This window comes from Scophthalmus maximus, chromosome 6 (genome assembly GCF_022379125.1).
Source record: "Scophthalmus maximus strain ysfricsl-2021 chromosome 6, ASM2237912v1, whole genome shotgun sequence".
Lineage (NCBI taxonomy): Eukaryota > Metazoa > Chordata > Actinopteri > Pleuronectiformes > Scophthalmidae > Scophthalmus > Scophthalmus maximus.
In genome coordinates this window covers 14,941,897-14,967,551 of record NC_061520.1, presented here as the reverse complement: position 1 = coordinate 14,967,551, position 25,655 = coordinate 14,941,897, and the positions used below count along the sequence as shown (strand labels likewise).

Sequence of the window (25,655 nt, the reverse complement as noted above, 5' to 3'; positions counted from 1 at the left end):
CAAAAACATATATATGTATATATACAGTCCCTAGATATGCTTAGGTCAGCATGAATGTGCAGATAAATGTTGGTGAAAATCAGGAATTTGAGTCAAGATAAGCTGCAGGCTTAAGATTTACACTTCATTAACAGCACCTTAAAAAAAAGAGGAAATAAGGTTGAATGGATTTCAGGTTTGCTCTTTTTTTATGGCCATTGATTTATGATTGTGAGAGGCAGAGGGGGAGTCGCCGCCTCTGCCCGACTTTCCACTTGCTTTTCCTCATTCCGTCTTTCATAGCATGGGCCAGACAAATGTTGATTCATGCCCATGGCATTTCACTGTAGGTGCAGTGCTAAGTGTCCCACCTGGTGGTGAATCTCACTGATCCTCTGGACCGAGCGGTGATAAGAGTGAGGTCACTGCCAGTCCTTTGAAAAAAAAAAGCAGCTGTTATCGTCACACCCTCACCGTTCCATTGCAGGAACAAGACGGCAACTACCACCAATTACTTGGCATTGAAGTGATCTGATGCACGGTTGTTTTTACACTTGCACTGTGTGTGTGTGTGTGTGCGTGTGTGTGTGTGTGTGTGTGTGCTGTCTCTCAGCAGCAGAGCAGCTGTTCTCTATCTGCCGCTCCAGAACTTTGTGTTCTTCCATCTTGGCTGTCCTCTGGCCTCTGTGCAGGCACAACTTCTTACTCACTTCATGGCTGCGGAGCAGAGAAATGACTTTTTACTTCCCATGTGTTGATGAGGTAGTGCGATGGAAAGTAACACGCTAGCCTGTGAATGTTACTGTGACCTTTTTAGTGAGCTATTTGTTGGATAAAAGCCCTGAATCACACTGTGTTCTTGGTTATTAATATCAAGCTGGAATATCCGTTGCCTTCACTGTGTTCTGCCACACAGCGGTTAGGCAGCACTGAGCTGCTGCCAGACGGTCCACACTTGGCCTTTGAACACAGCATTGAATTTGACGTTTACCTCCTTCCTCTTCTGTCTCATCCCTTATCCTGGATTTATTTCTTTCAACTCTTCTCTACATTGCTCTCTTCAGATGTGGGCTCGGTGGAGGGCTTGGCATACCACAGGGGCTGGGACATGCTGTATTGGACCAGCTACACTACTTCAACCATCACCCGCCACACTGTGGATCAGAGCCGCTGGGGGGCGGTGGACTGGCACACGGTGGTCACAATGTCCGGAGATGACCACCCAAGAGCCTTTGTCCTCGACGAATGTCAGAGGTTAGAACTAATTCGGTTGTTCATATACAATCATTTTGCTACGTAATGCCAAAACTTTACACCTCTTTACACCACTGATTGTTCCTCTGTCCTTCAGCCTCATGTTCTGGACCAACTGGAATGAGCAGTCTCCCAGTATCATGCGTGCCACACTGACTGGTTCCAACGTCCTTGTGATCATCGGCACTGACATCCGAACCCCTAACGGCCTGGCCATTGACCACCGTGCTGAAAAACTGTATTTCTCTGATGCCACTCTGGACAAGATAGAGCGCTGCGAGTATGACGGCAGTCGGCGCTATGTGAGTGACATGCTGTAAACACTTACATGCAGACAACACACACAATGACGCATAATCAAAATATTTGGACTGCAGTATAATTGCATTACAGAAATTGCCCAATAACGGCCGTCAGTTTGTTTATCGTTTCATGTTTATCGCAAAGGCTGGACTTCCCTGAATGTGTGAGGTCATGGCTGTGGTCCTGCCTCCCCCTGCAGGTGGTGTTGAAGAATGAGCCGGTCCATCCGTTTGGCCTGTCGGTTTACGGTGACTACATCTTCTGGACCGACTGGGTGAGGAGGGCTGTGCTCCGTGCTGACAAATACACAGGAGGAGACATGAAGGTGCTGCGTGCCGACATCCCCCAGCAGCCGATGGGCATTGTTGCTGTGGCCAAAGACACCAATAGTTGTGAGTTTTTACACAGAGAGGTGTGTGTGTGTGTGTGTGTGTGTGTGTGTGTGTGTGTGTGTGTGTGTGTGTGTGTGTGTGTGTGTGTGTGTGTGTGTGTGTGTGTGTGTGTGTGTGTGTGTGTGTGTGTGTGTGTGTGTGTGTGTGTGTGTGTGTGTGTGTCCCATTAACAGAGCAGTTAATGGGATGACAAATGTAATCTGTGTAACAGATTCCTGAGCCCCAACATCACACACACACACACACACACACACACACAGACACACACACACACACACATGCGTGCTGTAAATGCTGTTCACTTCACTTTTCTCCACGCCTTCACCTCTATTCTTCACCTCGTCTCGTTCGACATCTCCCGTTGTCCGTATGCTTTCAAATCAATGCAGCCCCAGCCCATTTCTTTTTCTTCTCTTCCATATCATCGGCCATCTTCTCCCTCAAGTTGCCTCATTCAGTAAACTCTTTCGCGCTCCAATACCCGCGGCGACCATACGAGCCGAAAGCCTGCGGTAAATAGCTGCAAATCCCATTTAGATTGAGTCACATTGCATTATGCATTCAGCGGAGGCAGAGCCGACGGCGTATTCAGGCAGGCGTATCGGTCTATAGGAGGGGGGATGTGTTTGCTGGTGTGTCAGGAGGATGGAGGTGGGCTGAGAAATTCTCATTCAAGTGTGTGTGTGCGCATGTTTAACTTTCCTCCTGTCTGCATAGGTGAGTTCTCTATGTGCCGCGTCAACAATGGAGGATGTCAGGATCTGTGTCTGCTGACCTCTGAGGGAAGGGTCAACTGCAGTTGCCGTGGTGACAGGAAACTTTTGGAGGACAATACCTGCATTGGTAATACATGCAAGGCATTCATAAAAACAACTTTGTGGCTTGCTATCGCGCCATATAAAGATATAAAAAGTCATCGTTCATACGCGTTTCTTTAAGAAAATATTATTTATCCCTGCCGATTGTGTATTGTAATCTAAGTGTATTTTTCTGCCCCCGTCTCACAGCCCTGAACACCACATGTAACAACATTGATGAGTTTGAGTGTGGAAATGGAGACTGTGTCAACTACACCCTGACCTGTGATGGCATGGCCCACTGCAAGGACAAGTCCGATGAGAAGCAGTCATACTGTGGTGAGTGGATCATTGCTCTCCATCCAGACAGGCTCAGCCAAGCTCTCCTCGTTGACGTTCCTAAGTTGAGTCCATGTCGCATTCTGTGTGGTTCTCAGCCAACCGTGTGTGTAAGAAGGGCTACAGACGGTGCGTGAATGCCCGCTGTGTCGGGCACAGCTCCTGGTGCAATGGGCAGGATGACTGTGGAGACAATTCCGATGAACTCTTCTGTAACTGTGAGTCAAAGTCTTTTGATTAAACAAGTTTTATATATATATATATATATTTTATGAGTTATTTTTTTTTGGACTCTGTGTGTTCTTCTTGTGTGTCAGCCACGCTGTGCTCAGCCGATCAGTTCCAGTGCAGAGACGGAGGCTGCATCACCAACTCCAGCAAGTGTAACCAGAAGGTGGACTGCGAGGATGCTAGTGACGAGATGAACTGCAGTACGTTCGGCAATAATCAGAATACCTTTGTTGAGAAAAAGCCGACACTTGCTCCCAGGCCGTCGCAAAGTGGTAAAGTAGTTCTGCTCTCTTCTGTTAAGCTGCCACGGACTGTTCCAGTTACTTCCGCCTGGGGGTGAAGGGAGTGACCTTTCAGAAGTGCGAGTTCACCACACTCTGCTTTGCCCCGTCCTGGCAGTGCGATGGAGCCAACGACTGTGGAGACTTCTCTGATGAAAGAAATTGCCCAGGTATTTAAACAACTTCCCCTTTTTTTCATTACAGATGGTTCAGAGCAGAAGCTCCAATTTGTATTATACGTGATAGAGCAGGAACAAAAACAATGAATGTTTTCATCCATTAAATTAAGGAATAGGAGGAAATACATTTTTTCTACTTTCGTTTTCATGCTGGCTTAACTCCCTGATGTTTTCTTACTCATCGTACCACTTGTCTGTCACTTTGCCAGGGAGCAGGAAAACAAATTGTCCGACGCCCTTCTTTGCCTGTCCCAGTGGACGTTGTATCCCTATGAGCTGGACTTGTGATAAGGAGAACGACTGTGAGAACGGTGCAGACGAGGCTCACTGTGGTATGTTTGGATACTGTACTACAACCTAAACTATCCGAAGCTCCAGCGGGCCACTACCTTGTTGTGGCGCTTGTATTTTGCACTTTTTAAATTCTTTTCTGCTTTCTCTAGATAAGTTTTGCTCAGCCTCCCAGTTTGAGTGTGGGAACCACCGCTGCATTCCCAACCGCTGGGTGTGCGACGGAGCCGACGACTGTGGTGACAGCAGCGATGAGGACAGCAAGTGCAGTGAGTGTTTGTGTATTGTGTGTTGAATTTGGTTTGCTTTGGACACGCGATGCAGTCAACATTGATTACCTTTGAATGAAGAGACAAACAGCACTCTGCCTTCTGTGCAGTTGTGGGGACTGATGTCTTCTCTCACGTCGGCAGCATTGCCTTTATCCACAGGCCGCTGCTTATTCACAACAGTTCGCCACCAAATGTTCGACTCTATAATCATGGCGGTTATGTCAGATTACGTAACTAATATGCCGACTTGAAAATTGAGCCTCACAGCCATTTACCTAACTTGCCTAAAGGTAAAGTCAACCCCTGTTTTGTTTTTTCTATTATTGCTCAATTTAATGGTAGGTGTGTTCCACACAACCTAAGAAAGCAGTGTCAAGTATGAGGTTGTTTGTATGAACACTTTTTGAAAAAGCTGATACCAAAAAAAATTGGCCTGTGATTCAGACTAAAACATTTGCATTTATGTTTAAGTCTTAAACAACAGCTTTAAACCAAAGTGATTGTGTTGTTAAAATTATATAACATAACAGTTCCCATTCTGAGACATTACAAAAATATAATGTGATCATCAATTGTAAATGGATTTCCCCTGTAAATTAATACATTTCTCAGGCCAATGAAAGGCTTGAAAATTACCTTTAAAAAAATCTCTTTCCATCACAGAGACCAAAACCTGCAGCCCCGATGCGTTCCAGTGTCCTGGATCACACATGTGCATCCCTAAGCATTGGAAGTGCGACAGGGACAAAGACTGTACCGATGGAGCTGACGAGAGTGTCAAAGCTGGCTGCGGTGAGTGAGGGAGTGCAGGCCGGGGCAGGATATGGTCAAAATGAATATACATTCATTTGAAAAAAGCCAGAGAGACAAAGGAAGACATGTCAATCCATGCTGCAACTATTGGAGCATGAAATCTAAACCTCATTTACTCACCAAAATGTTTTGTATGTCTCAGTGTTCAACAACACCTGCAGCAGCAACGAGTTCATGTGCCAGAACCGACAGTGTATACCCAAGCACTTTGTGTGTGACCATGACAACGACTGCAGCGACGGCTCGGATGAGTCCCAGGAATGTGGTGAGTGGACCCCGATGAGACGATTTAAAAAAGAAAAACTCTCTCCTCCTCACTGACAAGGAGCTCGACTGTCGGTGTTGTTTTTTCTCGCTGCAGAATATCCAACATGTGGACCCAACGAGTTCCGCTGTGCCAATGGACGCTGCCTCATCCAGAGCTCATGGGAGTGTGATGGAGACTTCGACTGCCACGACCACTCAGACGAGGCGCCAAAGAACCCACACTGCACTGGCCCTGGTAAACTTCACCCCACCACTCTAGAAGCACTTTTAACTTTTTACTTACTTTTTTTTATGCATTTATCTAGTTACTCCAGAACATTAATTGAAACTGACAGATTTTGCCATATGTCTTATTTCCATCTGTTGCCTTTGAGCATGAGGACGTGAGAAAAAAAAAATGCACAATTGTAGCACTGACAGCAGGTCAACTCTACAGGAAGCAAACATGTAGAAGTCACATCCAGCATGATACAGTATATATGTTAATGCACATAAATACCCAGCAGTTGTGATTGAGGCTTTGTTCAGTTTCACTTTTTTTGTTTGTTTCTTAAATCAGATATTTAGAACAGATTGTCTGCAGATCTGATTTGTGGCTGCAGACATCACCAACCAATCTGCATGTGTTGCTGTAGCTACAGTAACTGCGTAGCTACTGTCACTCTGGATGTGATGTTTTCTTTATGTGTCGCATTGCGAGCGAATCAAAAACCACTTTGAAATCAGAGTTGAGCAGCCAGAGCGTCTGGACTCCGATACATCTGAAGAGGTCCATTTTGAATTACCAAATGTGATCTGGATCCAATTTTTACCACTTTGTTTTTGCTGGATATAACCTGGATAAAGTAAAAAACAGATTTGGGCTGGCAGTCTGAACAAGGCCTAAATGCTGCGCTGGTTAACATTTTTTTTCTTAATTTGTTTCCCATTTAATTTCCCGCCTCAATGGAGCAGAGAAGAAATGCAACGACACTACGTACGCCTGCAACAATGGAAACTGTGTGAATGAGACGTTGCTCTGTGACCACAAGGACGACTGTGGTGACGGCTCTGACGAGCTGAACTGCTTCATCAACGAGTGCCTGAACAGCAAACTGAGTGGCTGCTCTCAGCTCTGCGAAGACCTGAAGATAGGCTTCAAGGTAAGTGAACATGGTGAAGTTCTGACTGGAGTTCTCCCATCCTCCATGTAGAATGTAAACACCGTGTACTGTTGCTTTACCCCGCTCTGTACTTTGCCTCCTCACAGTGTAGATGCCACCCAGGCTTCCGTCTGAAGGATGATGGGAAGACTTGCGTCGACATAGACGAGTGCACAACCACCTATCCCTGCACGCAGCGTTGCATCAACACACACGGCAGCTTCCACTGTCTGTGTGTGGAGGGCTTCCAGCTTAGTCCTGTAAACCCCACCATATGCAAATCCACCTCTGGTGAGAAACACGACGGATTAATAACATGCAGGCAAGTGTTTGAGCTTCATCCACTCACATGATGTCTCCCTCCCTGCAGATGAGGAGCCCTTCCTGATCTTTGCCAACCGCTATTACCTGAGGAAGCTCAATTTGGACGGCTCCAACTACACGCTGATTAAACAGGTGAGACTCGCATATACAGTATGTCCTGGAAAATCTCCAGAAGGAGTTTAATCGTCGGCCCAGACTAATGCGGCTTCTGTGCTTTGACAGGGCTTGAACAATGCTGTGGCCCTGGACTTCGACTACCGCCAGCAGATGATTTATTGGACAGATGTGACCACGCAGGGCAGCATGATCCGACGCATGCACATCAACGGCAGCGATGTTCAGGTCAGTGTAGCGGCATCTCGTCTTAGGAAGACAGGGAGCAGTGAAAGCCGCTGATAAAACCTGTCTTACTTTTTCTTCTGATTATAAAACCGACATTCAAAAAGATTAATTAATCCTTGTTTGTACTCGTGCATGTGCACTTAAAAACCCCCGGTAAAAAGAATTAAATCTTTCATTATGAGGCATAGATTCAGGAAGTGTGTACTGCCTCGCTCATTTGTTAGGTCCTTCATCGCACATCACTCAGCAACCCAGACGGTCTGGCAGTCGACTGGGTGGGAGGAAACCTGTACTGGTGCGATAAGGGCCGGGACACTATCGAGGTGTCAAAGCTGAATGGAGCGTACCGGACAGTTCTGGTCAACCACGGCCTGAGGGAGCCACGTGCTGTGGCAGTGGACGTACGCTATGGGTAAGAGTGACACAACAACTGCCTACTTTATTGTCATTTACATACAGTAAATGTTCATGCGATGGACTTTTTCAATTCTATATTTCGTGATTTCGCATTAGGTTTAAAACCACCAGAAAATCGGGGGTTTAGTGAATCTTGAATTCTGATTAGTTATGACCAGCCAACATAACGAATCCAGCACATCCCTGACAGGTATTTATACTGGTCAGACTGGGGTGACACCCCCCACATAGGGAGGATTGGGATGGACGGCACCAACAGGACTGTCATCGTGGAGGATAAGATCACGTGGCCCAATGGCCTCACGCTGGACTTTGTTAATGACCGCATCTACTGGGCTGATGCTCGGGAGGACTACATCGCATTCGCCAGCCTGGATGGAACCAGCAGACACACAGGTAACACACATGCAGACACACACACAGTACAGGAGTGTGTGCAGACACACTCCTCTCATCATAAACACAGACTCATTTGTCTTTGAACCTGTGCCCTTGCAGTTTTGACTCAGGATATTCCCCACATCTTTGCCATGACCCTGTTTGAGGAGTACATCTATTGGACGGACTGGGAGACAAAGTCCATCAACCGAGCTCATAAGACCCTGGGGGTCAACAAGACCTTGCTGATCAGCACCTTACACAGGCCAATGGACATCCACATCTATCACCCATACCGCCAGCCTGAAGGTAAAACCAAGGCATCCGTCACCGATAACCACAAGTAAATCTTTATTTATGTCCTGGTCCCTGTGAGATCTGCTTCTAACTCTACTTGTGTACATGTCCTTCTCTCTCAAGTGGCTGACCACCCATGCCAAACGAACAACGGAGGCTGCAGTAACCTGTGTTTGCTCTCGCCTGGAGGGGGCTACAAGTGCGCTTGCCCCACTAACTTTTACCTGGCAGCCGATGGCAAACAGTGTTTGTCCAACTGCACTGCAAGTCAGGTGTGCAATCTCTCTTTTTTTTTTTTTTTTTTTACATTTACCAGTATTAACATTTAATTGAGCTGAAAAAGTCAAGTGTCCTCTCTTCTGTTCCCTCAGTTTGTTTGCAAAAATGACAAATGCATTCCGTTTTGGTGGAAGTGTGATACTGAAGATGACTGTGGGGACCGCTCAGACGAGCCTGCAGACTGCCGTGAGTGACGGGCGCAGCCCAGATGGTCATTTCCTGTTGATACAGTGTGATATTATAAGTATTTTTTTCTTTTTCTGCTCAATAATGTACCATGTTTTCTCCCTGTAGCCGAGTTTAAATGTAGACCAGGCCAGTTCCAGTGTGGCACGGGCATCTGCACCAACCCAGCTTACATCTGTGATGGAGACAATGACTGCCAAGACAACTCCGACGAGGCCAACTGCGGTAAACAACACCTGTATACACCTACAGATCTGAAATCTTTCTCTTAGTCGTACCTAATAATAATCCACGTTGTCATATTATTATTTTTTTCTTTCTAGACATCCATGTGTGCCTGCCCAGTCAGTTTAAATGCACCCACCCCAGTCGCTGCATCCCTGGCATCTTCCGTTGCAATGGACAGGACAATTGTGGAGAGGGAGAGGATGAGAAAGACTGTCGTAAGTATTCCAGTTCCCCTCTGGTTGCCCTGCTAGTTTCTAAGGATGGTGATCTCGGTCACTACAGTTAACCTTTCTGTTCTTCTATCTGAACAACACTCTTCATCTTCACAATTTGTAGCCAGACTAAAAACTTCTCCCCAGAGGATGAACCCTACTGATTGTTCTGACCCTTTGACCTATCCTCTGTTGTTCCCCTTAGGCCACAGTTTCCACTTAATTTATACCGTATTTTAAAAGATTAATGAGTAGATAGGAAATGGATGAAGACTTTCAAGCTCCCCAGAGGACCTCTGTTCATTCTGACCTTTCCTGTAGTCACGCCCTCTGGCCAAATTTTGTCGCATAATGTAATTGCCATGACATTTGCCGAGCGCATTCGTCCTCCAGAGAGGGAGATAACATGAACTGCTCCTTTGTGCCATCCTGAGGCCACAATTTACACTTTAGCACCTTTCGCTGCAAAGCTGTAAGAATCGCAACATCGCCATATTATGCGATATTGCCGTCACAAGGTGCCACTACAGGACTTCACCATTGTGGTCCTTTAATTTGAGGAAATTCATCATGAGAACATTCTTTTTCATTCAGCGTTGTGGAGTTAGTGACCTAATCTGTCTGTCTCTTGTGCAGCGGAAGTGACGTGCGCCCCCAACCAGTTCCAGTGTGCCATCACCAAGCGCTGTATCCCACGGGTGTGGGTGTGTGACAGGGACAACGACTGTGTGGATGGATCTGATGAACCTGCCAACTGCAGTAAGACCCAGTTTGAAATTACTGCAACAAACAACTTGAGAAAATACTGTAACTTTGCCTTACTACATGAACACAGTCCTCTAATAGAGCCTGATTGGTTATATTGATGGGAAGCTGTGAACATCAGTTATTGTAAATCAGTACATTTTTAACTTCAAACTCAAACAGGAACATCTTATTTTGCATCAATAATAACACTATTATCGATTTATAATCTTAGGTCGTGACTGTGTTTTCTTACGTTTGACGGTAAGTTGTCTAATCCACTAACACCTCTCTGTTGCAGCCCAAATGACGTGCGGCGTGGACGAGTTCCGCTGCAAGGACTCAGGGCGCTGCATCCCGGCACGCTGGAAGTGTGACGGAGAGGACGACTGCGGAGATGCTTCAGATGAACCCAAGGAAGAGTGTGGTAAAGAGAGAGTGGAAGAAGGGAGGAGGGGGGTCAAGACAGTGACAGAGAAGATATCTGGTACAAAATGGAGCTGGTATATCTTTTAATGTCTGTTTTGTGCACAGATGAGCGGACATGCGAGCCATACCAGTTCCGCTGTAAGAACAACCGCTGCGTGCCAGGCCGCTGGCAGTGCGACTACGACAACGACTGCGGCGACAACTCCGATGAAGACAAGTGTGGTAGGTTGTTTCTTTGTGTTTCTTCGTTTTACGGAGGGACTGCTCGCTCGCACTGTCACAACTTCGGCTCTTGCGCCTCAGGCAAGAACCGTTCGTACGAACAGATTTGTTCTTAAATCATGTGTATGAGAAGAACTAAACACCAATTATCGTAGTATGAGTTTTCTATCAGGTACGAACTCAATTTAGTGTCGTAAAAGTCACGTAAATTAGTCTGCTGTTGGTCTAACATATGGGGCAAGAAGCAAAGCCTTATATGGTATTTTGGGGGTGTTTATTATGCTAATTTGTTATCCTAGTGCACGTCAGCTCAAAAGAGCACAAGTCGCATTCATCATCATAAGAATACGAAAATGTTTTTGCTTGAGGCCCAATGTCGGTATGAAAACAAAGATTCATGACGTTAGACGAGCCCTCATGTGAGCAGATTTCAGATGCAACAGGTTGCAGCGTTGAGCGGTGCATCACCTTTCACCGTGTGTGTGTGTGTGTGTGTGTGTGTGTGTGTGTGCGCCACAGTTACTCAGCTACACGCATGGTTGAGGCTTTTCAGTTGATCAGTTCTGTGGCCATTTGCACATCTCACATCATGTCATGTCTGTTTTGCATTTCACACTGGCCTGTTGCTGTGAGCCAGAGGTAGGTGTTTTCACAGTTTCAGCTCAACCATCCACAGCCCCAGCTCCCCAGTCCTTTGTGTGCCCCCAGCTTGTCTTTTCTTCTTTCTTTTCCCACTGCTACATTTAGTAAAGGATGTTGTACCATTCCCACCTCTGTTCCCCATGAGTCAACCTTGTGATCTGAATAACCTGATGTATATTAAATATGAACAAGAAAACCCTGTGAGGTTGTTTTTTTTAGCAGTCTGCTCTATTCCCACTTTTTCACCTCTTTTCCTTTCCTTGCTCCTTGCCTCTACTCTCCTCCTTCATTATCGTCTCTCCCTCCTCTAAGCTGTCATCTCTTTGCCCTCAGTGCCTCGTCAATGTTCAGAGAGCGAGTTTGCCTGCACAAATGGCCGCTGCATTGCCGGGCGCTGGAAATGCGACGGGGACCATGACTGTGCTGATGGTTCAGATGAGGTAACACCTATTTCCCTCCCGATTACATTTCTGCTTTAAAAGATTCGACATAGTTAGGGTACTAATGGAGATACTGCAATTTTCAGAATGGCTGTGAAGTGAAGTGTGACAGTGATCAGTTCCAGTGCAAAAATGGCCACTGCATCCCCATCCGCTGGCGCTGTGATGCTGATGCTGACTGCATAGACGGCAGTGATGAGGAGAAATGTGACAGTGGTGGTAATGGCCGCTCGCTTATTTTCTCCTGGATGTTAGGCCAAACATAACGCTAAAAAATGTGGATGCATTCGGCAGCTGCTGCGATGTATCATTCATTCCTCTCTCCTCTGTCTTTCACCTCCGTTTCTCAGTGGGTAGATACTGCCCCCTGGACGAGTTCCAGTGCAACAACACTCTTTGTAAGCCTCTGGGTTGGAAGTGTGACGGCGAGGACGACTGTGGAGACAACTCGGACGAGAACCCGGAGGAGTGTGGTGAGAATCGCAGCGCTTAGTGTGTCCATGCCGTTTCGTACCCTGCTAGTTAAAAGTCTTTTTTTCTCACCTGTGACGTTTCTCTGCTCCTCTCCTTTAGTCAAATTCCAGTGTCCGCCCACAAGGCAGTTTCGCTGTCATAACGACCGCGTGTGTCTGCCAATATCAAAACACTGTGACGGAGTCAACAACTGTGGGGACAACAGTGATGAACTTAACTGCTGTGAGTTTGGTTGATCTCGTTTGAACTTGAAAATTATCAGACAGACTAACAAACATTTAACAGGAACAATTAGGGGGAAAATATAGGATTTTTCAAAAATGAAATAGCAATTTGCATTCGGAATGACTTTTGCACATGATTACCATGGTAATAACGACTTATGTGACACTCTAACTCCTCCAGTGCCTCCCTCCACACCAACATGTCAGAAGGACGAGTTCCAGTGCTCCAACGGACGTTGCATCAGCTCTGTTCTGCGCTGCAACTACTTCAACGACTGCGAGGACTACGGCTCTGATGAAATCAACTGCAATAAGAAAGGTGGGCCTTGTCAAATTACAGTATATTCATCAAAACGAGAGTATACGTTCTGCTTGGGGAACAGTTTGAATGCGCGCTCTCCGTTTCCTCGCCTCCAGACACGGTGCTGAATGACTGTCGCAGTAACAGGACAGTGTGTGGCGATGGAGACGAGGCTCACTGTGTGGTGAACGCCACCGACTCCTTCTGCTCCTGCAAACCGGGCTTCCTGCCCAAAGGACGAAACAGATGTGAAGGTACAAGTTTTCTCTGCCCTGGCTTCATTTTTTCCCTGATATTATGTTTTGACTTGGAAACATGAGTGATGTGTATCGGGGGGGGTGTTGCACAGATAAGAACGAGTGTAAGCAGTTTGGAGTGTGTTCCCACGTCTGCAACAACACAAAGGGTTCCTACAAGTGCAGCTGCCACAAGTACTTCACGAGAATCAATGACACCTGCAAGGCTGACAGTGAGTACTTCTACCATAACTGACATTTTTCTGCTCGCCAAGATAATGTTTATGCACATACACTGTGTTAAGTGAATATTGCTTATCCTGCCTTCATTTTTTCGATGTACTGTCGTGATCTGTTTGTTCTTCTTCTGTTCTGCTTCCCGTGCATTAACCAGCTCAAAGACAAGTGCTGTATATTGCTGACGACAATGAGATCCGCAGCCTGGACCCTTCCATGCCAAACTGGCGTTATGAGCAGATCTTCCAAGGCGACGCCAATGTGCGCATTGACGCCATGGACCTGCACATCAAGACGAACCGCATTTACTGGACAAACTGGCACACGGGGCGCATTTCCTCCTATGATTTGCCCTCTTCCTCCTCCTCCCCTAATAGCAACCGTAACCGACGCCAAACCGAGTCCAGGGTCACCAACCTGGAGGTAAGTTTGCATGTGGTTGCTTTCATATGAATATAACATATAAACAGGACTGGAAAAGTGTGACCAATGTTGGAGGTTCTCACCGCAGTCTCTCTGGTCTCTGTGTTCAGATCCCTGATCTGAAGATGCCTCGTGGCATCGCTGTGGACTGGGTGGCAGGGAACTTGTACTGGACTGACTCTGGCAGAGATGTCATCGAGGTCGCGCAGATAAGTGGAGGGCGCCACCGCAAGACGCTCATCTCTGGGATGATCGACGAGCCTTATGCCATTGTGGTCGACCCCCAGAGAGGGTGAGTGGGCTGCAGTTAAATCAGAAAAACAAGCTTATTCTAGAAAAAACACAAGAAAGTAAACACAGATTTTAACTGTGATAAGAGCAGTGAAGAGCACTTATATTTTCTCCATTAGGAAAATGTACTGGGCCGACTGGGGGAACCACCCCAAAATTGAAACAGCTGCTATGGATGGAACCATGAGAGAGATGCTGGTGGAGGAAAACCTCCAGTGGCCAACGGGTAAAAACACACTTATACACAACCATCTCCTCCTCACTTCAGTCATCTGCTATAGACAGAATATTTATACCCATCGATTCTATTATTCTGTTTGTATAGGTCTGGCGGTGGACTACTTCAATGAGCGTCTGTACTGGGCCGATGCTAAACTCTCGTTGATCTGCAGCGTGAGGCTGAACGGCAGTGATGCAGTTGTGGCTGCCAACAGCATTAAGAACAGTTGAGTGGCACACAGTGGCTCATCCGTCAGGACTCGGTCGCAGATTTAATTTTTTGTAGCACGCACACTTTCAGGGAAACGCCCACAGCGTCACTTCTCTGTTTCCCCACAGAACTCCATCATCCCTTCAGCATCGATGTGTTTGAAGACTACGTCTATGGCGTCACCTACGTAAACAACTACGTCTTCAGGGTGAATAAATTCGGCAAAGGCCCCATTGAGAACCTGACAACTGGAATGAACCACGCCACGGATATTGTTTTGTACCATCGTTACAAGCAACCTGAGAGTGAGTAAAAAAAAGAAAAAAGAAAAATCCCTTCGTCAAAACAAAGGCCGTGCGTGAGTGACTGATTATCCGTGTGTCCTTGTCAGTTGCGAATCCCTGCGACAGGAAGAAATGCGAGTGGCTGTGTCTGCTGAGCCCCAGTGGACCAGTGTGCACTTGTCCCAATGGACGCACGCTGGACAACGGCACATGTGTGGAGCTGCCCACTCCAACACTGTCTCCTGTCTGTGAGTGGTCCCACATACAGAACACATTGGCATCGTAATCTTTTCCCCCTGAATTAATAACTGTCCATGTACTCCACAGCTCCTCCCAGTGGTCCCTGCTTGGTCCAGTGTATGAACGGTGGCAGCTGTTTCCTGAACGCCCACAAGCAGCCCAAGTGTCGCTGTCAGCCCAACTATGGAGGAGACCGATGTGATATTGACCAGTGCAGAGATTACTGCAGGAACGGAGGCACATGCACACCTTCCCCTACAGGTACGATTTGGACATTGCAAGCTGGTTATCGCACTTTTTGTGTTTATTTTTTTATTTAATTTTTTTTCACTTGTACAATGGATGATAACATTGTTTAACAAGGCAGGGCAGGCTGAAATGTGGTTTTGTGGGCAATGTTTATGTTTTTGTTGGCGCACACTCTGCTCTTTTCCCTGCTTTATTCCTCCCTCCATATTTCTGTCCTTCCACAGGTTCTCCTACTTGCCGATGTCTGACGGGCTTCACTGGGCCAAACTGTAACCTGCACACATGTAAGGATTATTGTAAGAATGGGGGCAACTGTTCAGTCAGCGCCGGAAACCAGCCGACCTGCCAATGTCCCTCTGACTTCTTGGGCGACCAGTGCCAGTATAGTGAGTGTTACCATATCTTAAATCATACTTTAATGCTCAGATAGTTCAAGAGGAAGTCAATAAGAGAGACAGAATTTCAACCTGAGTATCTGTATTAAGTATATTATGGATAATTATTTTAAATCAGCTGGTAAGCAGTACACTTACATGTTTATGTGTGTGTGTGTGTGTGTGTGAACAGGAAGCTGTGAAGGCCACTGCCTGAACAAAGGCACATGTCTACTGAGTGAAAATGGCTCCAAGCTTTGCCGCTGTCTGCCCCAGTTCACTGGCAGCATGTGTGAAATTGACAAGTGTCACTATTGCCGTGACGGCGAGTGTATCCCCAGCAACAGTTTTCCTTCTGGGAACTTTGCCTGCCGGTAAGAGCCCTCGCAGTCACAAGACGTACACATGCAGAGTTGTGTCTCGTCTTTCTCATTGTTGCTCGCAACTTTTTTTTCTTCTTCTCCATCTCCAACAGCTGCACAAATGGCCGAGTCCAGCCCAGCTGTTACACCTGTGACACAAATGAGTACTGTGCAAATGGCCAGTGCTCTATAAACCCTGTCACCCGCCTTCCCGAGTGCAGGTGAGGAGCCGAACGAGCTCATCTGGACTCGTTTTCATTTTGATTCTGAATAACTCCACTGTGATTACACGCACACGCACGCACACACACACAAATCTGTATTTTCGCTCTTGTTGTGTCCGTAGATGTTCGCCAGGCTGGGCAGGGCATCGCTGTGAGTCTGTGTCCCACAGTGACAGTTCCTCAGGTTCAGGCGGACGTAAGTCAACACACCAAGTGACATCAGACGTCAAGCTTCTTGAACTTGATACGATTTAGGGTGACCGTGTGTGTGTGTGTGTGTGTGTGTGTGTGTGTGTGTGTGTGTGTGTGTGTGTGTGTGTGTGTGTGTGTGTGTGTGTGTGTGTGTGTGTGTGTGTGTGTGTGTGTGTGTGTGTGTGTGTGTGTGTGTGTGTGTGTGTGTGTGTGTGTGTGTGTGTGTGTGTGTAGGCACGGCCTCCATAGTGATCCCTGTGCTGCTACTGTTGCTGCTGGTCCTGCTGGCTGCCGGGGCATTGTTCTGGTACAGGAAAAGGATGAGAGGGTGAGTAACAGCCTTGACGACAGGAGCCAGTGCAGACCTCTTTTTTGCCTTTGCATCCTCTCTTTCCCTCCCTCTTCTACTCCCGTCTTTTCCTTTCTACAGTCTGCACTTTTCCTCTCCTCTCTGTAATGGCATCTCCTCTGCTCCTCAGGTCTAGCCGGCCCGGCAAAACCGGTTCCAGGCGCTTGCGGTAACGGTTGCCAGGGTTACACTTTCCCCCTCCATACCAACATTCAGTTGTGCATCCCGATGCTCTCTCTCTCTCTCTCTCTCTCTCTCTATCCTGACGCTCTCTGTCTTTCCCTCGCTCATGAGTCGTGGTTGCTGTGCAGTGTTTGGTCCTGTGGTGAATGTCGCACCATTCTGATGTTCATGGGAGCTGTAGCTCGTCACACTCCCGCTGTATTTCTCCTCTCTAAATCAGTTGCCGTCTTCTTAGCAGCTCCGGGGCAGATCTATTGAAAAGATGCATTGAATAGATCTGTCAGCGCTGTAGATATCTCTCTCTCTCTCTCTCTCTCTCTCTCTCTCTCTCTCTCTCTCATACTGTCGTCCATCGTTTTGTGCCACGTCGTACTGTATTGTACTTGTGCTGTGCTTTGTATTGTGGTGGTGTCTCTCACGGTTGAGACATGAGCCGTGCAACAGCATTCTTCCAAGCTCAGGTTGGAAAATGCAGTGTGAAACGTCCAGCATTTACTCAGAGGTACATCCCTTTTGTAGATATTCAGAGCATATTTCACAGGATCTATTGCGGGTTACTTGTGTTCTGGAAGAATAGTCTGTCCGTCTGACAGTCCCGTGACCAGGCTCACTGTGTCTGGCTCTGCCCTGGGCTACATGAATGCTGGGTTTGCGTAGGTGCCTGTGCTGTGGCTTAGTTCCCTCAGCCTGGACGGTGGTGAGAGTCCTGCGATGCCTCGTCCCTCCCCCTGTAATGTGGCCGTGTCCCTGCTTGCCCCGTCTCTGCTCCCGTAGTGTTGAATAAGACACGAAGGTGTGACCGTGCCCTTAATACTCTGTGTAGGGCAAAGGGCTTCCAGCACCAAAGGATGACCAACGGCGCCATGAACGTTGAGATCGGAAACCCTGCCTACAAAATCTACGAGGGCGAGCCTGATGACGACGCCGGGGAGCTGCTGGACGCAGACTTCACACTGGACCCAGACAAGGTAGAGAAATATGTATGTAAATATACTGTGTACCTACACGTCATCACCTATTCCGCCTCACGTGGAAACTAATGGATGATTTTTTTGATGGTTTCCAGCCCACTAACTTCACGAACCCAGTATATGCCACCCTGTACATGGGGGGTCACAACAGCCGCAACTCTCTGGCCAGCACAGATGAGAAAAAGGAGTTGCTATCACGTGGGGATGAGGAGCCTCTCGTGGACCCACTGGCGTAGACTGCCCATCGGCCTGGATCATGCTATTCCAAACACACCCCTCTTCTTGCCTTTTAAAGAAAAAACGAAACAAAAAAAATTCATAAAAAAGTGAGAGAGAAAATTGATAAAAAGTGTTAACACTGTATAAAATGTACAAAAATGAAGGACTACTTTTGTATGTGATTGCAGTATTATATTTTGTTCTTTTGAGATTCCTCTGGTCAAAAAATGAATAACGTTTTCTATGAGAGATTTTTAATTTACACTTTGTCCCTTACCCTTTACCTAAATAGCCACTACCTCTGTGCAAAATGAAATGGAAACATGAAAATCAGAAGAAAAGATGCTGTCATTGAAGCAATTTTAACTTTTTATTTTTGTATGAATTGTATAGAAAAGAAAAAAAAACATTGTTCCATTTCACCAGTGCCAACTGTTTGTTGTTTGTGTGGACTTTGAGCGGGAAAAGCAAAACTCAAGGTTTTCTAAATCGGTACATATGTTGTCTTGCTGAGTTCGTCGGCAAGGTGGTGAGACAGATTTGTGATCGCACCGTTTGTGTATAGCACATGTAAAACGTCAGTACCAGATGGCAACTACAGTATTTCCACATCATTTTTTTTTCTCAGAGAACAATGTCCATGAAATGATTGTGTTGTCTTCCTTGCACAGAATATCATATTTTACCGTATAGTGTATACTGTAGGCTTTATACCGTGAGATGTAAAGCACGTAGGTTTGTGTTCATCACATCGTATGACAGCTGGAGCTCGTGTGTTGCTGAAATGAGAGGATGAGAGGCGTTTCGATGTGTGCCGATGGAGTTAAGGAAGAATAAGGAAGTCGGCCAGGGGTTCAACATTCCAGGCAAGGTGGTGGATGGAGATCGCAGATGTGAAGAGACGGTGAGGATGAACGCCCCCCCGGGGTGGGCGGCTGGCTCGGAGGGGCCATAGCTGACCTCTTAGTGGATAATGTCATGTCTGCACCATTTAGCTGTCTGTTACAAGGGTCTTCCTCCAGAAGGACAAGGAGGCCACTGTTACGCTAAAATGAGTGGAAAACATCGATTGATAATCTGTCTGTAGCTTTTCTACTTCTCCAATCCATGACTTTGTAAAAAAAAAAAGAAGAAAAAAAACCCAGAGAGCACTTGTCTGGCTTTGTGAGTAGATGAATCTTTCTACCTTTAGAGGATCAAAGTCTGTATGGTCACAGGTTTGTAGTGACTCAGTCTTACTCGCATTCTGTTCATTTGGTCCTCAGCGTATCTGTTTTTAATGAGCGCTTTCTGATCTCACGCTCTGCCCTGCTGCTGCTAATGCCACCATTCTGGTTGCTCGGACACATCCTTACACTCAGCCTCTGTCCCAAAAATGCTGCTTCTGTCAGAAAATGTGTCAGCCATATCTTAATGCATGTGAAAAGTAACACCGATCTTTAATGTAACTACAATAACAAGTTTTTATTTCGCTTACCTGTCAGCAAGTGTTATTTTATGCTGTTGTATATGTTTTGCCTTTAATTGAGAGAGAAGTACAATCATTTTACCGAAAGAACATTTTTGCTAAATCATACATGCATTTTCAGAATTGTTTTTTGATTAGTCCTTTTTTTTTTATGAGAAATGACACATAGCTTTTATAGTACACAATGCATGGAGGCTCAGACTTTCTTCTGGAAAGAGAATAATGTTTAATTTTTTGCTGGAGTACTTTACAAACTAAATAACAGATATTGTTATAAAATAAAATTTTAAAAAATTGTACAGAAAACAAGCCAGTGTGTTTTGTTGACCAACTGTTGTATTTCTTCTTTAACTTGACACTGCGTCCAGTGGTAAATCAGATTGTGTGTGCTGTTGACGATTTAATGTATCATGCCTTTTATTATATTTAATGGCATGTTTGATCAGAACATATAAAAATACAAAAATTAATAACCCAAAGCCCAACTTATACAAACAGAGGTCTGTTTACTGCACTAAGCATGAAAGGATAATGAAAGGTGAACACAATTAACAACATAACAAACATGATTATAACCAAATTAACACTCGATATCTTCAAATAAAGCATTTACTTTCTGTATTTCCCTTTGAATATCAGTTGGTGACTATAGTGCCACAGTGTGGGAATCCATAGAGGTCTGAGGAATATTACATCCATGACATATTGTTTATATCTCGATCATCAAAATTGCCTTGTGCCATATACAGTTGCAAAGCGATTAGAATTGGCTGAAACCAGTCCGCTGCAGCAGTGGGAGCAGGTTGGGATTCCGTTGTCCCATGTATTATTATAAAAACTCATTCTCACACTTTAAATCAGATGAAAACCTAAAGACATCCTTCAAGGAAAAATTATATTAAGCAGGTGAAGATATGACCTTACTAAGGAACGCTTAAACTCAAATCAACCCTAAATGATAATATGAAAAACTACAAAGGAAGAAACAGCAGATAATATATTAATGTGCATTCTACTTTTTGCTTTTAATTGGTTTCAAATAATCATTTTAGTACCTTCATGCATGTAAAGTTAAGAATCGCTCTCCTAAGCCAGTCCGCATGAAAGTTCACTGGACGCCTTTCGCCTTCAGCTCCTCTCGCACTCTGCTCAGGTAACCATGGTCAGGGTAGCCGAAACTGTGGAAGGAGAGTATGTACATGGGTTAATAGAAACATTTCATTAAACTAAAAAATATAATATAATAAATATAACAAAAAAAAGAAGTAAGAGATTTGGCTGCTGTACTTCTCAGGTCCTCCTGAAGAGGAGGTTTTGTGGTGAATGTCATTCCAGGTCACCTGGTTCTCCATCCCAGTCGTTCTGGACGTCCCAACTGTGAAAATGAGCTTCTGGTCAAACGCTTTTTTCAACAGTTGCAGCACTTCTCTGCCCTCTTTGTTGTCTGGCAGATATGCTGTTCTGTTAATACCAGAGTACCATTGTCCAGGTTTGGGATGTTGTTCCTGCGAAGGGAAAATTAAACAAAAACAGTGTGATAAAATCAACATACACATAATTAAGACACAGTTTGGCCAAATCTCTTCAAATGTTTCAATTAAGGCATTTACCGTCTGCATCCCACTTGGAATATTATATTCAATTACAATACTGCCACAGTGTTTGTTGAATCCCTGGAGGTGTAAGGGACTTGTCCTCCATGACATTTTTCCATGTGGCTGGTCTCCTTCCATCACACCAAAGACATCTTTGCACACAGGGCAGGTGGGACCAATGCTCTTCTTTGATTTTTGCAGGCATTCCTCACAAAATTCATGTTTACACTTAAGCTGTTTCTTATTGACAACTGTATCCATGCATATAGGGCAGTTTATGTCTTCTTTGTCTCCTGCCGCTGCTGCTGCCGCTCCTGTGTGTTTCTCGGTGTTGGACTTGCCGTTCAACACAGGACCACCGGAAGCCCCCTCCGACTGAAAATCTTTGTTCTTCGGTGAGCTGCTTAACCCGCCGACGGCGTGGCGTTTGATGAAACTCATGGGTGACGTCATCATCACCTGGTACAGACGAAGAAGGGCTCTGACAGCATGGCTCACCATTGATGCGCTCCCTCCATCTCTTTTGGAGCAAGCTTTGACATCCACTTTTCCTCGCCTGACGCCCGATGCTTTAAATTCCACATCAAACTTCGCTTCGATCTCAGTTACTAGCTCACTGAAGGTGGTGTTCATCTTCATCCAGTTGCTCTCCTCCATGGTTAGCCCCGCATCCACGAGAATGTCCCTGATTCTCATCCCGATCGCCACTGATGTGTCGTGAGACGCCCATGTAGACTCCCCAACAGAAGTTTTGGCATCTGTTAGAGTTTTTTGCGTCACAGTATGTAAGGACTTGCAGATGGCATCTTGACTTTGGCTTGGCCCACATACCGTCATTTCGTCAGAGGAGAGGGTCAGCAAAAGCTTGTTGTCGTTTTTCCGTAGGATTTTCAGTGTGTCCCTCACATTGTCTGGAGCCAAATAATTGAGAGGAACCACAAAGCCATTGGATTCAGCCAAGGATGTCTGGACGAGGGTTACAAACTCGGAGAGAGCTTTGGTTGGGTCTCCATTTTTCTGGTGTGGCTCGAGTTTTACTGTCACTTCTGCCACAATTTTAACTCCATTCTCTTTTTGTATACGATCAATTTCCTCCTTGTAGATGTGGCTCACATACCAGTAATGGGCAATTGGCACATTGCATGCCTGTCCAGCAGCAGGATCTGTGACTGAACTGCTGAATCGACTTTGTTCCCCCTGTTGCACTTGGTCCTAGATAAAAACACAATGTATTGATTTAGTTGTAAAAAGTATTATTTTACTGAATGTATTCTGCACATACATACATGTTGGAGCATTGACTTGTATGAAGGGGGGTTCGTTGAGGCATCATGTGGTCTGTGTGTCTCTGGTGGTCTCACAGACACTAGTTTGACTGTTTTCCCATCTTTGCAGCTGAGTGTTTGTCCAATCAGGTTTTTCAGGGCTTAAAGAGAAGACAAACACAAAATGAATTTGAACCTTCAGTCAGCGAACAATAAACTGAGTTTAAATAAAACACAAAACAGAATCATAATTGCACACTGCACCTGAAGCAGGTTTGAGCTTTATCAAAGCAGCATCCTCTGAGGCTTCCAGAACTGTGAACTCTTCACAAAACTCATTCTTGTTGGCACGACTTTGAAGAGCTTTTGTCAGGTCCTTTCTATATTTCTGTGGTTGAATGTCCCCCGTCCACTCGACAATGAGGGAGACTTGAGCTTCTTCTTCATTAGGTGATAAGGTCACCAGAGCCTAAAAACATGACATCATTAGTGAAGGAACCGCCCTGCTTTTCACCTTCAAAAGTAATATATAACTATTAATATTAAAAATGCCAATTCATTCCTTTGAGCACAAAAAAATGCCTGTTGTCATGGTTCTTGTGGACATTCTTGGATACTCTTGTGAAAGACTTTGAGAACTCGTTATAGATCTTCTGTTTCTTTGTGGATTTGGTATACGATTTGTGTGACTGCCCTTCCTTGTGTCTTAGTTTATGCAAAGTTACTTTCTTGTTATCCCTTGTGTCGTGTGCATCTTGAGTGTCGTATTTCCCGTTTTACTTTGACATTAATTTCCTGTGCTCCTGTTTCTGCTTTTCTGTTACTTTACGTTTCTTGTGATTCCCTTTGATTGCCTGTGCCTGTTCCTCACGTGTCTCACCTGTGTCTCCTTACCTGTGCCCTCCTGTGTGTATATAGTCTTTGTCAGGGTTGTGATCTTCACTGGTCTCACGATTCGATTCGATTATGATTATCAGGTCAACGATTCGATTCCGCGATGCATCATCCAGTTTCGATATTACTGCACATCACCGCTACGTTTTCATCAATTAATCAAAGCAGTCAGATATATGTATATGAACTCCCTTTTTTAAATAATTTTAACTGCTCTACAAATGGACACTTGGAAAGTGTAAGTAGTAAGCTACTTTATTTATGTTACACTACATCTTATTGAATCTGTTTTTGGGTTGCCTCATAGCAAAATACTGAGTGAGAGTGAGTGTGTTTGACGGTGATAAATAAAGTTGTTTCCGTGTTGCTATGTCATATAAATGACACAGCACAGTCGTAACAATAAACGGTTACAGCATCAATTCTTCGCTGAGCTATTTTCTTGGCAGACGTTACTACTAACAGAAAGTCATTTTGAACTCTAAAACTTTATTCTCCAGCCGCGTTGCATCGCGATGCATTGTAGAAACTATAAATTTCAACACCCCAAGTCTTTGTGCCTCCCTTAGTTCCTGCTGGTCCGTCTGTTTGTTCCCGTTTATCCCCGTGTGTCTCTGTGGAGCCATGCCATGCCATGCATCACCTCAGTGCTTGTTGTCTGCGTTCCTTGGTGAAGTTTGGATTTTGTTTATTTTTCCCAGTAGAGGACTGGAGGTCAGTTTTTTGTTGCTTTTTCATTAAATCCCTTTCCCCTCATACCTGCATGTTGGGTCCTGCCCTAAACCCCACGTGACACCTGCATGAGTTTTCAGACTAAATAAAAGCCATACCTGTACAGCTTCATGCTCTATTGAGGCTGGCCTCTTATCCATATATTATCACATTGTTGAAACTACAGCACATAAAACTCAGCAGTTATAATTGAATACATTTAGTACACACTTAAACGCCATAAACAGGCTGCAATTATTTTGGGACTAGACTCGATCTATTCTGGTAAACTTGTGCCTTCATTTCCAATGCTTTCACTTTCACTTACACTCTGGAGGACAGAATCTGTGCTCGGGCCCTGTTGTCGTTGCTGGTGACTGCTGACATGTCATAAGAAGAAAAAATATATATATACTGTATATGTATATATCAGTCTCTCTTCTCTCTCTGCACCGCCATGTTTTTAAACTCGCCAACAGGATGTTGTACCAGACAGGTTGAGGAGATACAGTATTTGCAGCTGAACTCACTCACCTGAGCAGGCTGACCAGGAAGTGCTAGAGGTTGCTCAAAGTCGATCAAGTCTAAGTTCTATGACAAGGGATATTTAAATAAAAAATAAACAAACCTGAGGCAACTAACACTTCAACACACAAACAGCGTTAACCATTATTATTATTATGACTCCTGTAACACTCACCGAGGCCTCGGTGTCCATGGGCTCGTCGTACGTGTCGTCACCGGACATGTTCACGGTCTTCTTCCTTCAACAGACACACGACAACACGCAGCCGCCTCTGTTCGATGGGTATTAATGAAGGAACTACGGTACACACACACACACACACACACACACACACACACACACACAGAGAGAGAGACTGATGACGGTGTGTGTGTGTGTGTGTGTGTGTGTGTGTGTGTGATCGGCTCTCGGTTCCAGCAGATCAAAGCAGATCGTCGGTGAACTTGTCCTCCTTTAACCGGACACGACGTGACGTGTCTGCCTGGTGTTTGATCGTAACGTGCGGTCCGTGAACACACCAACACTCGACTCACCTGCGGCTCGACTCGGTGCTTCTACACGAAGTAGCTTTCCTGAGAAGTGAAAGTGAAAGTGTTGTTGTGGCTGGGAGCGACGTCACGGCCGCTAACTTTCATCCTGACATCCGCCGAGGAGGTTGTCATTCTTACAACGTGTCCACACACTGTCTGTCTGTTTGTTTCCAATTAGGATCGCAGAAACTGGATCGGTTTGCAACAGAACCGAGGAAGTTGTCGCGGCGTGCGGAAGCATCCGGCGATGGAGCCCCGGAACATGTGTGTGGAAGGGGGCGGGCCCAGGATGTAAAACAAATGGAAAAATATTGACACTAGGAGATATGTATGCGAGAGACATTTCGTCAAACTGCTGCAGATTTCCTTTGAATGTTCCTGTACCACAAGCATTTCTGTGTGTCAAAAATGTGTCTCAAAAAACAGAAAAGAAAATATCAAGTTAACAATTTCCTAAACTCCTAAGTTTGATCTTACGTATGTATAGTTTGTATTTTAAATTAAAGTGGTGCAAAATGAACTAAGATCGGTTCCTATGTATATCATTTGGGGTCTCATTTATAAACGTGGCGTGCGCACGCAACTTCCTGCGCGATGGTTGTGATCTTTAACAGAGAATGTGCGCACCGACCGATGCGGACGGCGTACGCACATTCTGGACACGAGGGGAATGGGCGACACGTACGCACACTTGTACGCGCACTATAATATTATTATTATACA

The 25,655-nt window shown here is 45.5% G+C and overlaps 2 protein-coding genes across 5 annotated transcripts in view; one reads left to right on the top strand and one right to left on the bottom strand.

The window, feature by feature from the left end:
- The window catches only part of LOC118308921 (low-density lipoprotein receptor-related protein 1), an 87,682-nt gene extending 67,975 nt beyond the window's left edge, over positions 1 to 19,707 (top strand). Inside the window, exons 42-89 of the mRNA XM_035630383.2 lie at positions 1,044 to 1,233; positions 1,331 to 1,535; positions 1,736 to 1,928; positions 2,646 to 2,771; positions 2,936 to 3,064; positions 3,163 to 3,282; positions 3,382 to 3,495; positions 3,597 to 3,746; positions 3,965 to 4,087; positions 4,199 to 4,315; positions 4,982 to 5,110; positions 5,274 to 5,396; positions 5,493 to 5,633; positions 6,353 to 6,540; positions 6,648 to 6,831; positions 6,911 to 6,996; positions 7,087 to 7,206; positions 7,431 to 7,618; positions 7,814 to 8,019; positions 8,122 to 8,310; positions 8,422 to 8,570; positions 8,670 to 8,763; positions 8,872 to 8,988; positions 9,087 to 9,206; positions 9,840 to 9,962; positions 10,249 to 10,374; positions 10,482 to 10,598; positions 11,574 to 11,680; positions 11,767 to 11,899; positions 12,031 to 12,153; positions 12,254 to 12,376; positions 12,560 to 12,697; positions 12,796 to 12,933; positions 13,029 to 13,148; positions 13,310 to 13,575; positions 13,686 to 13,867; positions 13,986 to 14,092; positions 14,192 to 14,311; positions 14,425 to 14,601; positions 14,688 to 14,828; positions 14,908 to 15,081; positions 15,294 to 15,455; positions 15,637 to 15,817; positions 15,919 to 16,026; positions 16,152 to 16,225; positions 16,456 to 16,549; positions 17,577 to 17,721; positions 17,820 to 19,707. Coding sequence (XP_035486276.1) covers positions 1,044 to 1,233; positions 1,331 to 1,535; positions 1,736 to 1,928; positions 2,646 to 2,771; positions 2,936 to 3,064; positions 3,163 to 3,282; positions 3,382 to 3,495; positions 3,597 to 3,746; positions 3,965 to 4,087; positions 4,199 to 4,315; positions 4,982 to 5,110; positions 5,274 to 5,396; positions 5,493 to 5,633; positions 6,353 to 6,540; positions 6,648 to 6,831; positions 6,911 to 6,996; positions 7,087 to 7,206; positions 7,431 to 7,618; positions 7,814 to 8,019; positions 8,122 to 8,310; positions 8,422 to 8,570; positions 8,670 to 8,763; positions 8,872 to 8,988; positions 9,087 to 9,206; positions 9,840 to 9,962; positions 10,249 to 10,374; positions 10,482 to 10,598; positions 11,574 to 11,680; positions 11,767 to 11,899; positions 12,031 to 12,153; positions 12,254 to 12,376; positions 12,560 to 12,697; positions 12,796 to 12,933; positions 13,029 to 13,148; positions 13,310 to 13,575; positions 13,686 to 13,867; positions 13,986 to 14,092; positions 14,192 to 14,311; positions 14,425 to 14,601; positions 14,688 to 14,828; positions 14,908 to 15,081; positions 15,294 to 15,455; positions 15,637 to 15,817; positions 15,919 to 16,026; positions 16,152 to 16,225; positions 16,456 to 16,549; positions 17,577 to 17,721; positions 17,820 to 17,960 — 6,821 coding nt within the window. The 3' untranslated portion in view covers positions 17,961 to 19,707. The remainder of the gene's footprint in view (positions 1 to 1,043; positions 1,234 to 1,330; positions 1,536 to 1,735; positions 1,929 to 2,645; positions 2,772 to 2,935; positions 3,065 to 3,162; positions 3,283 to 3,381; positions 3,496 to 3,596; positions 3,747 to 3,964; positions 4,088 to 4,198; positions 4,316 to 4,981; positions 5,111 to 5,273; positions 5,397 to 5,492; positions 5,634 to 6,352; positions 6,541 to 6,647; positions 6,832 to 6,910; positions 6,997 to 7,086; positions 7,207 to 7,430; positions 7,619 to 7,813; positions 8,020 to 8,121; positions 8,311 to 8,421; positions 8,571 to 8,669; positions 8,764 to 8,871; positions 8,989 to 9,086; positions 9,207 to 9,839; positions 9,963 to 10,248; positions 10,375 to 10,481; positions 10,599 to 11,573; positions 11,681 to 11,766; positions 11,900 to 12,030; positions 12,154 to 12,253; positions 12,377 to 12,559; positions 12,698 to 12,795; positions 12,934 to 13,028; positions 13,149 to 13,309; positions 13,576 to 13,685; positions 13,868 to 13,985; positions 14,093 to 14,191; positions 14,312 to 14,424; positions 14,602 to 14,687; positions 14,829 to 14,907; positions 15,082 to 15,293; positions 15,456 to 15,636; positions 15,818 to 15,918; positions 16,027 to 16,151; positions 16,226 to 16,455; positions 16,550 to 17,576; positions 17,722 to 17,819) is intronic.
- LOC118308930 (E3 ubiquitin-protein ligase DTX3L-like) lies at positions 19,614 to 25,431 on the bottom strand. 4 transcript variants are annotated; one of them, XM_047332552.1, is made up of 8 exons: positions 24,936 to 25,431; positions 24,577 to 24,640; positions 24,411 to 24,467; positions 22,536 to 22,740; positions 22,293 to 22,432; positions 21,022 to 22,218; positions 20,699 to 20,916; positions 19,614 to 20,589 (listed from the first exon to the last, which is right to left on the bottom strand). In XM_047332552.1, exons 2-8 carry the CDS (start codon positions 24,622 to 24,624, stop codon positions 20,520 to 20,522), a joined length of 1,935 nt encoding a protein of 644 aa, XP_047188508.1. In that variant the 5' UTR covers positions 24,625 to 24,640; positions 24,936 to 25,431; the 3' UTR covers positions 19,614 to 20,519. The 4 variants fall into 4 exon arrangements, with proteins under 4 accessions (XP_047188508.1, XP_035486291.2, XP_047188510.1 ...); XM_035630398.2 differs by having other exon boundaries at positions 24,577 to 24,699; positions 24,936 to 25,430; XM_047332554.1 differs by lacking the exon at positions 24,411 to 24,467 and having other exon boundaries at positions 24,936 to 25,429.
- Between the last annotated feature and the right edge of the window lie 224 nt (positions 25,432 to 25,655).

Coding starts and splice junctions, on each gene's coding strand:
- LOC118308930 (XM_047332552.1), bottom strand. CDS start 24,624: ATGTCCGGTGACGACACGTACGACGAGCCCATGGACACCGAGGCCTCG. Junction 22,433..22,535: donor AAAGCTCAAACCTGCTTCAG/GTGCAGTGTGCA, acceptor CTTCTCTTTAAG/CCCTGAAAAACCTGATTGGA. Junction 22,219..22,292: donor ACAAGTCAATGCTCCAACAT/GTATGTATGTGC, acceptor GTTTTTATCTAG/GACCAAGTGCAACAGGGGGA.